We start from the raw sequence: 12,293 nt of genomic DNA, 5'->3' as shown, positions 1-12,293 counted from the left end.
TTATATGAACTGCTATGTGGGTGTATTAAAGCCTCGACAGAGATGGGTACCACCACGGCTGTCATCATACAGTGGTCAGAGATCCTGGCCACAGCACCTCCGCTACCCTGGGCAGCCTGGGGGGACGACTCGGCATCCCCAACACAGGTAGGATACACACTGGCATATGTATACACACACACACACACACACACACACACACACACACACACACACACACACACACACACACACACACACACACACACACACACACACACACACACACACACACACACACACACACGCACAGGTAACACACTGTCACACACACACACACACACACACACACACACACACACACACACACACACGCAGGTAACACACTGTCACACACACACACACACACACACACACACACACACACACACACACACACACACACACACACACACACACACACACACACACACACACACACACACACACACACACACACACACACACACACACACGCAGGTAACACACGCAGGTAACACACTGTCACACACACACACACACACACACACACACACACACACACACACACACACACACACACACACACACACACACACACACACACACACACACACACACACACACACAGGTAACACACTGTCACACACACACACACACACACACACACAGGCCCATCTAACCTCCAATCGAGCTTCAATGCCATACAACACTCCTTCCGTGGCCTCCAACTGCTCTTAAACGCTAGTAAAACCAAATGCATTTCAACCGTTCGCTGCCTGCACCCGCATGCCCGACTAGCATCACCACACTGGATGGTTCCGACCTTGAATATGTGGACATCTATAAGTACCTAGGTGTCTGGCTAGACTGTAAACTCTCCTTCCAGACCCATATCAACCATCTCCAATCGAAAATCAAATCAAGAGTCGGCTTTCTATTCCGCAACAAAGCCTCCTTCATTCACGCCGCCAAACTTACCCTAGTAAAACTGACTATTCTACCGATCCTCGACTTTGGCGTTGTCATCTACAAATTGCTTCCAACACTCTACTCAGCAAACTGGATGCAGTTTATCACAGTGCCATCTGTTTTGTCACTAAAGCACCTTATACCACCCACCACTGCGACTTGTATGCTCCAGTCGGCTGGCTGGATATTCGTCGTGCCTCGCTACATATTCGTCTCCAGACCCACTGGCTCCAGGTCATCTACAAGTCCATGCTAGGTAAAGCTCCGCCTTATCTCAGTTCACGATGGCAACACCCATCCGTAGCACGCGCTCCAGCAGGTGTATCTCACTGATCATCCCTAAAGCCAACACCTCATTTGGCCGCCTTTCGTTCCAGTTCTCTGCTGCCTGCGACTGGAACGAATTGCAAAAATCGCTGAAGTTGGAGACTTTTATCTCCCTCACCAACTTCAAACATCTGCTATCTGAGCAGCTAACCAATCGCTGCAGCTGTACATAGTATATCGGTAAATAGCCCACCCATTTTCACCTACCTCATCCCCATACTGTTTTTATTTATTTACTTTTCTGCTGTTTTGCACACCAGTATCTCTACCTGTACATGACCATCTGATCATAATAATAATAATATAATAATATATGCCATTTAGCAGACGCTTTTATCCAAAGCGACTTACAGTCATGTGTGCATACATTCTACGTATGGGTGGTCCCGGGGATCGAACCCACTACCCTGGCGTTACAAGCGCCATGCTCTACCAACTGAGCTACAGAAGGACCATTTATCACTCCAGTGTTAATCTGCAAAATTGTAATTATTCGCCTACCTCCTCATGCCTTTTGCACACAATGTATATAGACTCCCCTTTTTTTCTACTGTGTTATTTTTATTTTTTATTTTTTTACCTTTATTTAACCAGGCAAGTCAGTTAAGAACATATTCTTATTTTCAATGACGGCCTGGGAACAGTGGGTTAACTGCCTGTTCAGGGGCAGAACGACAGATTTGTACCTTGTCAGCTCGGGGGTTTGAACTCACAACCTTCCGGTTACTAGTCCAACGCTCTAACCACTAGGCTACGCTGACTTGTTAATTGTTTACTCCATGTGTAACTCTGTGTTGTCTGTTCACACTGCTATGCTTTATCTTGGCCAGGTCGCAGTTGCAAACGAGAACTTGTTCTCAACTAGCCTACCTGGTTAAATAAAGGTGAAATAAATAAAATAAATAAAAAACACACACACACAGGTAACACACACACACAGGTAACACACACACACACAGGTAACACACACACACACACACACACACAGGCAGTGGAGAACTGTGACAATAGGACTGAGGTCTTCAGAGGGAACAAAGATCTTCCAATATATTGTATCAAAGGCAAAAAAAATCATAAAAAGAAGAGAAAACACTTAATGAGATGTGATATCTTCTGTCGTCGGACCCTTGTAGTGAAGGAGGAGCAGCGATTTATGATGACGTTATGAATGAACAGTCTGCAGCACCCGGCCTCACCCTACTAGAATCAGATTAAGCCCCACCCACTTCAGCATATATAAATGAATTGGTGAGGGCACTAGAACAGTCTGCAGCACCCGGCCTCACCCTACTAGAATCAGATTAAGCCCCACCCACTTCAGCATATATAAATGAATTGGTGAGGGCACTAGAACAGTCTGCAGCACCCGGCCTCACCCTACTAGAATCAGATTAAGCCCCACCCACTTCAGCATATATAAATGAATTGGTGAGGGCACTAGAACAGTCTGCAGCACCCGGCCTCACCCTACTAGAATCAGATTAAGCCCCACCCACTTCAGCATATATAAATGAATTGGTGAGGGCACTAGAACAGTCTGCAGCACCCGGCCTCACCCTACTAGAATCAGATTAAGCCCCACCCACTTCAGCATATATAAATGAATTGGTGAGGGCACTAGAACAGTCTGCAGCACCCGGCCTCACCCTACTAGAATCAGATTAAGCCCCTCCCACTACAGCATATATAAATGAATTGGTGAGGGCACTAGAACAGTCTGCAGCACCCGGCCTCACCCTACTAGAATCAGATTAAGCCCCTCCCACTTCAGCATATATAAATGAATTGGTGAGGGCACTAGAACAGTCTGCAGCACCCGGCCTCACCCTACTAGAATCAGATTAAGCCCCTCCCACTTCAGCATATATAAATGAATTGGTGAGGGCACTAGAACAGTCTGCAGCACCCGGCCTCACCCTACTAGAATCAGATTAAGCCCCACCCACTTCAGCATATATAAATGAATTGGTGAGGGCACTAGAACAGTCTGCAGCACCCGGCCTCACCCTACTAGAATCAGATTAAGCCCCACCCACTTCAGCATATATAAATGAATTGGTGAGGGCACTAGAACAGTCTGCAGCACCCGGCCTCACCCTACTAGAATCAGATTAAGCCCCACCTACTTCAGCATATATAAATGAATTGGTGAGGGCACTAGAACAGTCTGCAGCACCCGGCCTCACCCTACTAGAATCAGATTAAGCCCCACCCACTTCAGCATATATAAATGAATTGGTGAGGGCACTAGAACAGTCTGCAGCACCCGGCCTCACCCTACTAGAATCAGATTAAGCCCCACCCACTTCAGCATATATAAATGAATTGGTGAGGGCACTAGAACAGTCTGCAGCACCCTACTAGAATCTGAAGTCAAATGTCTGCTGTTGGCTGATGATCTGGTGCTTCTGTCACCAACCAAGGAGGGCCTACAGCAGCACCTAGATATTCTGCACAGATTCTGTCAGACCTGAGCCCTGACAGTAAATCTCAGTAAGACCAAAATAATGGTGTTCCAAAAAAGGTCCAGTTGCCATGACCACAAATACAAATTCCATCTAGACACTGAGCAGACAAAAAACTAGCTGAGCAGACAAAAAACTATACATACCTTGGCCTAAACGTCAGCGCTACAGGTAACTTCCACAAAGCTGTGAACAATCTGAGAGACAAGGCAAGAAAGGCATTCTATGCCATCAAAAGGAACATAAATTTCAACATACCAATTAGGATTTGGCTAAAAATACTTGAATCAGTCATAGAGCCCATTGCCCTTTATGGTTGTGAGGTCTGGGGTCCGCTCACCAACCAAGACTTCACAAAATGGGACAAACACCAAATTGCGACTCTGCATACAGAATTCTGCAAAAATATAGAGCAGAATTAGGCCTAAACCCACTAATTATCAAAATCAAGAAAAGAGCCATTATATTCTACAACCACCTAAAAGGAAGCGATTCCCAAACCTTCCATAACAAAGCCATCACCTACAGAGAGATGAACCTGGAGAAGAGTCCCTTAAGCAAGCTGGTCCTGGGGCTCTGTTCACAAACACAAACAGACCCACAGAGAGATGAACCTGGAGAAGAGTCCCCTAAAGCAAGCTGGTCCTGGGGCTCTGTTCACAAACACCCCACAAGAGCCCCAGGACAACAGCACAATTAGACCCAACCAAATCATGAGAAAACAAAAAGATAATTACTTGACACATTGGAAAGAATTAACAAAAAAACTGAGCAAACTAGAATGCTATTTGGCCCTTAACAGAGAGTACACAGTGGCAGAATACCTGACCACTGTGACTGACCCAAAATGAAGGAAAGCTTTGACTATGTACAGACTCAGTGAGCACAGCCTTGCTATTGAGAAAGGCCGCCGTAGGCAGACATGGCTCTGAAGAGAAGACAGGCTGTGTGCTCACTGCCCACAAAATTAGGTGGAAACTGAGCTGCACTTCCTAACCTCCTGCCCAATGTATGACCATATTAGAGAGACATATTTCCCTCAGATTACACAGATCCCCAAATAATTCGAAAACAAACCCGCTTTTAATAAACTCCCATATCTACTGGGTGAAATTCCACAGTGTGCCATCACAGCAGCAAGATTTGTGACCTGTTGCCACAAGAAAAGGGCAACCAGTGAAGAACAAACACCATTGAAAATACAACCCATATCTATGCTTATTTATTTTATCTTGTGTCCTTTACCATTTCACTATTACACCTTCACTATTACAGTGGAACGTTTTACCCAGGAAATTGTCTAAAAGGGATTGAATTTGTTGTTGCCTAATTGTTTTTTGGTTGGTTTCCAAACTGCATTCCTTCCATCTATAGCATTTCTTAATGTTACTCAGTTCCTTTGGCTTTGATGCCTCATGATTGAGTATTGCTCTGTTTAAGTAGACTGTGATTTTGCTGTGGTCTGATAGGGGTGTCTCTCTCTCTCTCTCTCTCTCTCTCTCTCCTCTCTCCTCTCTCTCTATATCTCTCCTCTCTCTCTCTCTCCTCTATATCTCTCCTCTCTCTCATCTCTCTATCCTCTCTCTCCTCTCAATATATCTCTCCTCTCTCTCTCTCCTCTATATCTCTCCTCTCTCTCTCCTCTAAATCTCTCCTCTCTCTCCCCTCTCTATATCTCTCCTCTGTATCTCTCCTCTCTCTCTCTCCTCTATATCTCTCCTCTCTCTCTCCTCTCTCCTCTGTATCTCTCCTCTCTCTCTCCTCTCTCTCTCCTCTGTATCTCTCCTCTCTCTCTCTCCTCTCTCTCTCCTCTGTATCTCTCCTCTCTCTCTCTCCTCTCTCTCTCCTCTGTATCTCTCCTCTCTCTCTCCTCTCTCTCCTCTGTATCTCTCCTCTGTATCCTCTCTCTCTCCTCTGTATCTCTCCTCTCTCCTCTCTCTCTCCGCTGTATCTCTCCTCTCTCTCTCCTCTCTCCTCTCTCTCTCCTCTCTCTCTCTCCTCTCTCTCTCCTCTATCTCTCCTCTCTCTCTCTCCTCTCTCTCTCCTCTGTATCTCTCCTCTCTCTCTCTCCTCTCTCTCTCCTCTGTATCTCTCCTCTCTCTCTCCTCTGTATCTCTCTCTCTCTCTCTCTCTCTCTCTCTCTCCTCTCTCTCTCCTCTATATCTCTCCTCTCTCTCTCCTCTCTCTCCTCTGTATCTCTCCTCTCTCTCTCCTCTATATCTCTCCTCTCTCTCTCTCCTCTATATCTCTCCTCTCTCTCCAGGTGTGAGTCTGTTGGTTCCACCTGGTACTATTCCACAGGGGAAATTCTATGAAATGTACCTCATTATCAACAAGTCGGAGAAAACTACGTAAGTCTACACAAACACACACTGGTCAAAAGTAGTGCACTCGGGAATAGTGTGGCGTTTGGGACGTAGGCATTTTAAAGTTGATCTTGATTTTCAGTTCATAACTTCTCGATGACATTTTAGACAGTAAATTTGATCAGCTTGGAGTCTAAGTGAAACGACTGTCTGCATTCAGAAACAGTTTCAGGATGTTGAAATCCAATCTATTTGCTGAAGGATGTTTTTTATTTATTTTTATTTAACCTTTATTTACTTAGGTTATGGTAAACAGTAATTGGAGAGACAGACATTTGGTATACTCTCTGTGTAGCTTCTAGGTTACCATAAAGCAGTGAGATAGTGTTAGTTATAACACTGTTAATAACACATTAATATGTGTTATTAACAGTGTTATTACTATGTGTTATTATTATGTGTTATTAACATGTTATTACTATGTGTTATTACTATGTGTTATTAACAGTGTTATTACTATGTGTTATTACTATGTGTTATTACTATGTGTTATTACTATGTGTTATTAACAGTGTTATTACTATGTGTTATTAACAGTGTTATTACTATGTGTTATTAACAGTGTTATTACTGTGTTATTAACATGTTATTACTGTGTTATTAACATGTTATTACTGTGTTATTAACATGTTATTACTGTGTTATTAACCGTGTTATTACTGTGTTATTAACAGTGTTATTACTATGTGTTAAAAAAATAAAAAAATATTTAAAAAATGCCATTTAGCAGACGCTTTTATCCAAAGCGACTTACAGTCATGTGTGCATACATTCTACGTATGGGTGGTCCCGGGGATCGAACCCACTACCCTGGCGTTACAAGCGCCATGCTCTACCAACTGAGCTACACAGGACCGTGTTATTACTATGTGTTATTAACAGTGTTATTACTATGTGTTATTAACAGTGTTATTACTATGTGTTATTACTATGTGTTATTAACAGTCTTATTACTATGTGTTATTACTATGTGTTATTACTATGTGTTATTACTATGTGTTATTAACTGTGTTATTACTATGTGTTATTAACAGTGTTATTACTATGTGTTATTAACAGTGTTATTACTATGTGTTATTAACATGTTATTACTATGTGTTATTAACAGTGTTATTACTATGTGTTATTAACTGTGTTATTACTGTGTTATTAACATGTTATTACTATGTGTTATTAACCGTGTTATTACTGTGTTATTAACATGTTATTACTATGTGTTATTAACTGTGTTATTACTATGTGTTATTAACTGTGCTATTACTGTGTTATTAACATGTTATTACTATGTGTTATTAACTGTGTTATTACTATGTGTTATTAACAATGTTATTACTATGTGTTATTAACTGTGCTATTACTGTGTTATTAACAGTGTTATTACTATGTGTTATTAACTGTGTTATTACTGTGTTATTAACAGTGTTATTACTATGTGTTATTAACCGTGTTATTACTATGTGTTATTAACAATGTTATTACTGTGTGTTATTAACATGTTATTACTATATATTGTTCTAGGTTACCTTCGGAGGGCAGTCAGACAGTGCTGAGCCCGGTGGTGAGCTGTGGTCCATCAGGCATGCTGCTGAGTCGACCTGTGGTCCTCACTCTGCCACACTGTGCCCAGCTAGATACCCCAACACCAGACTGGACCCTCACCCTCAAAACACAGACACACCAAGGGGCATGGGAGGTGAGACATGAAACCTAGTCATACACAAACATCATTGGATGAAACATGGGAAGAGGGATAGAAGGAGGGGGTCAGGGGAGACAGAGAGGAGGGGGTCAGGGGAGACAGAGAGGAGGGAGGAAAGGAGAGACAGAGAGGGGGGAGAAAGGGGGAGACAGAGAGGAGGGAGGAAAGGGGAGACAGAGAGGAGGGACGAAAGGGGAGACAGAGAGGAGGGAGGAAAGGAGAGAGAGAGGAGGGAGGAAAGGGGAGACAGAGATGAGGGAGGAAAGGGGAGACAGAGGAGGGGGTCAGGGGAGACAGAGAGGAGGGAGAAAGGGGGAGACAGAGAGGAGGGAGGAAAGGGGAGACAGAGAGGAGGGAGGAAAGGGGAGACAGAGAGGAGGGAGGAAAGGGGAGACAGAGAAGAGGGAGGAAAGGGGAGACAGAGAGGAGGGAGGAAAGGGGAGACAGAGAGGAGGGAGGAAAGGGGAGACAGAGCAGGGAGGAAAGGGGAGACAGAGAGGAGGGAGGAAAGGGGAGACAGAGAGGAGGGAGGAAAGGGGAGACAGAGAGGAGGGAGGAAATGGGAGAAAGAGAGGAGGGAGGAAAGAGAGGAGGGAGGAAAGGGGAGACAGAGAGGAGGGAGGAAAGAGGAGACAGAGAGGTGGGAAGAAAGGGGAGACAGATAGGAGGGAGGAAAGAGAGGAGGGAGGAAAGGGGAGACAGAGAGGAGGGAGGAAAGGGGAGACAGAGAGGAGGGAGGAAAGGGGAGACAGAGAGGAGGGAGGAAAGAGAGGAGGGAGGAAAGGGGAGACAGAGAGGAGGGAGGAAAGGGGAGACAGAGAGGAGGGAGGAAAGGGGAGACAGAGAGGAGGGAGGAAAGGGGAGACAGAGATGAGGGAGGAAAGAGAGGAGGGAGGAAAGAGAGGAGGGAGGAAAGGGGAGATAGAGAGGAGGGAGGAAAGGGGAGACAGAGATGAGGGAGGAAAGAGAGGAGGGAGGAAAGAGAGGAGGGAGGAAAGGGGAGATAGAGAGGAGGGAGGAAAGGGGAGACAGGGAGGAGGGAGGAAAGGGGAGAAAGGGAGGAAAGGGGAGACAGAGAGGAGGGAGGAAGAGATACAAAGTATTCGGCCCCCTTGAACTTTGCGACCTTTTGCCACATTTCAGGCTTCAAACATAAAGATATAAAACTGTATTTTTTTGTGAAGAATCAACAACAAGTGGGACACAATCATGAAGTGGAATGACATTTATTGGATATTTCAAACTTTTTTAACAAATCAAAAACTGAACAATTGGGTGCGCAAAATTATTCAGCCCCCTTAAGTTAATACTTTGTAGAGCCACCTTTTGCTGCGATTACAGCTGTAAGTCGCTTGGGGTATGTCTCTATCAGTTTTGCACATCGATTTTTTCCCATTCCTCCTTGCAAAACAGCTCGAGCTCAGTGAGGTTGGATGGAGAGCATTTGTGAACAGCAGTTTTCAGTTCTTTCCACAGATTCTCGATTGGATTCAGGTCTGGACTTTGACTTGGCCATTGTAACACCTGGATATGTTTATTTTTGAACCATTCCATTGTAGATTTTGCTTTATGTTTTGGATCATTGTCTTGTTGGAAGACAAATTTCCGTCCCAGTCTCAGGTCTTTTGCAGACTCCATCAGGTTTTCTTCCAGAATGGTCCTGTATTTGGCTCCATCCATCTTCCCATCAATTTTAACCATCTTCCCTGTCCCTGCTGAAGAAAAGCAGGCCCAAACCATGATGCTGCCACCACCATGTTTGACAGTGGGGATGGTGTGTTCAGGGTGTTGCTTTTACGCCAAACATAACGTTTTGCATTGTTGCCAAAAAGTTCCATTTTGGTTTCATCTGACCAGAGCACCTTCTTCCACATGTTTGGTGTGTCTCCCAGGTGGCTTGTGGCAAACTTTAAACAACACTTTTTATGGATATCTTTAAGAAATGGCTTTCTTCTTGCCACTCTTCCATAAAGGCCAGATATGTGCAATATACGACTGATTGTTGTACTATGGACAGAGTCTCCCACCTCAGCTGTAGATCTCTGCAATTCATCCAGAGTGATCATGGGCCTCTTGGCTGCATCTCTGATCAGTCTTCTCCTTGTATGAGCTGAAAGTTTAGAGGGACGGCCAGGTCTTGGTAGATTTGCAGTGGTCTGATACTCCTTCCATTTCAATATTATCGCTTGCACAGTGCTCCTTGGGATGTTTAAAGCTTGGGAAATCTTTTTGTATCCAAATCCGTCTATAAACTTCTTCACAACAGTATCTCGGACCTGCCTAGTGTGTTCCTTGTTCTTCATGATGCTCTCTGGGCTTTTAATGGACCTCTGAGACTATCACAGTGCAGGTGCATTTATACGGAGACTTGATTACACACAGGTGGATTGTATTTATCATCATTAGTCATTTAGGTCAACATTGGATCATTCAGAGATCCTCACTGAACTTCTGGAGAGAGTTTGCTGCACTGAAAGTAAAGGGGCTGAATTATTTTGCACGCCCAATTTTTCAGTTTTTGATTTGTTAAAAAAGTTTGAAATATCCAATAAATGTCGTTCCACTTCATGATTGTGTCCCACTTGTTGTTGATTCTTCACAAAAAAGTACAGTTTTATATCTTTGTTTGAAGCCTGAAATGTGGCAAAAGGTCGCAAAGTTCAAGGGGGCCGAATACTTTCGCAAGGCACTGTATTTAGACTGGACCCTCACACTCAGACACGGAGGGAGGGAGGGAGGGGGTGTGTAAATAGACTAGAGGAGACAGAGTGAAACATGTCCATAGTAGACTAGAGGGGAATAGAGATGAAAGAAAATATGGAGGTCACAGAATCAGAAATTAAGGTATTATGGAAAAATATTGAGATTTACGATGAGAAGTTGGAACATAATCTAGACCTGTTCCCCTGGCCCCCTCCTCTTCTGTCTCTACCAGGCGGGATGCGTTTGTGTGTCCTATACTATCCTATAACCTCAATTAACTTCCTGCCAACAGTAGGAGTTGACAGATTATATTCCCCTCTAACCTGTCACTACCTCTATTCTGCCACTAGGAGGTGCTGACGGTGGGAGAGGAGAGTCTATCGTCCCCCTGCTACCTCCAGCTAGAGGAGTCGAACTGCCACGTGGTGATGGAGCATTTGGGGACCTACGGTCTAGTGGGCCAGTCCTGCCCTCCCCAGCCCGCCTGTAAGAGGCTACAGCTGGCCCTGTTCGCCCCCAGAGCCCCCTGTCTCTCCCTGGACTACATCCTGAGGATTTACTGCACACAGGACACGCCACACGCCCTGAGGGTAGGGAGGGGAGGGACACGCCACACGCCCTGAGGGTAGGGAGGGACACGCCACACGCCCTGAGGGTAGGGAGGGAGGGACACGCCACACGCCCTGAGGGGAGGGAGGGACACGCCACACGCCCTGAGGGTAGGGAGGGACACGCCACACGCCCTGAGGGGAGGGAGGGACACGCCACACGCCCTGAGGGTAGGGAGGGGAGGGACACGCCACACGCCCTGAGGGTAGGGAGGGGAGGGACATGCCACACGCCCTGAGGGTAGGGAGGGAGGGACACGCCACACGCCCTGAGGGGAGGGAGGGACACGCCACACGCCCTGAGGGTAGGGAGGGACACGCCACACGCCCTGAGGGTAGGGAGGGACACGCCACACGCCCTGAGGGTAGGGAGGGACACGCCACACGCCCTGAGGGGAGGGAGGGACACGCCACACGCCCTGAGGGGAGGGAGGGACACGCCACACGCCCTGAGGGTAGGGAGGGACACGCCACACGCCCTGAGGGTAGGGAGGGGAGGGACACGCCACACGCCCTGAGGGGAGGGAGGGACACGCCACACGCCCTGAGGGTAGGGAGGGACACGCCACACGCCCTGAGGGTAGGGAGGGGAGGGACATGCCACACGCCCTGAGGGTAGGGAGGGAGGGACACGCCACACGCCCTGAGGGGAGGGAGGGACACGCCACACGCCCTGAGGGTAGGGAGGGACACGCCACACGCCCTGAGGGTAGGGAGGGACACGCCACACGCCCTGAGGGTAGGGAGGGACACGCCACACGCCCTGAGGGGAGGGAGGGACACGCCACACACCCTGAGGGGAGGGAGGGACACGCCACACGCCCTGAGGGTAGGGAGGGGAGGGACACGCCACACGCCCTGAGGGGAGGTAGGGAGGGGAGGGACACGCCACACGCCCTGAGGGTAGGGAGGGACACGCCACACGCCCTGAGGGGAGGGAGGGACACGCCACACGCCCTGAGGGGAGGGAGGGACACGCCACACGCCCTGAGGGTAGGGAGGGACACGCCACACGCCCTGAGGGTAGGGAGGGAGGGACACGCCACACGCCCTGAGGGTAGGGAGGGGAGGGACACGCCACACGCCCTGAGGGGAGGGAGGGACACGCCACACGCCCTGAGGGGAGGGAGGGACACGCCACACGCCCTGAGGGTAG

The 12,293-nt window shown here is 47.1% G+C and overlaps 1 protein-coding gene across 1 annotated transcript in view; it reads left to right on the top strand.

The window, feature by feature from the left end:
* LOC124039397 (netrin receptor UNC5B-b-like) overlaps positions 1-12,293 on the top strand; it is a 258,195-nt gene that overhangs the window by 239,542 nt on the left and 6,360 nt on the right. Inside the window, exons 11-14 of the mRNA XM_046355361.1 lie at positions 32-147; positions 6,025-6,112; positions 7,646-7,820; positions 10,880-11,119. Coding sequence (XP_046211317.1) covers positions 32-147; positions 6,025-6,112; positions 7,646-7,820; positions 10,880-11,119 — 619 coding nt within the window. The remainder of the gene's footprint in view (positions 1-31; positions 148-6,024; positions 6,113-7,645; positions 7,821-10,879; positions 11,120-12,293) is intronic.

The sequence above is a fragment of the Oncorhynchus gorbuscha genome, linkage group LG07 (genome assembly GCF_021184085.1).
Source record: "Oncorhynchus gorbuscha isolate QuinsamMale2020 ecotype Even-year linkage group LG07, OgorEven_v1.0, whole genome shotgun sequence".
NCBI classification, from domain to species: Eukaryota; Metazoa; Chordata; class Actinopteri; order Salmoniformes; family Salmonidae; genus Oncorhynchus; species Oncorhynchus gorbuscha.
Note: the sequence above shows the minus strand (reverse complement) of the source record. Positions and strands in the feature narration are given on the sequence as shown.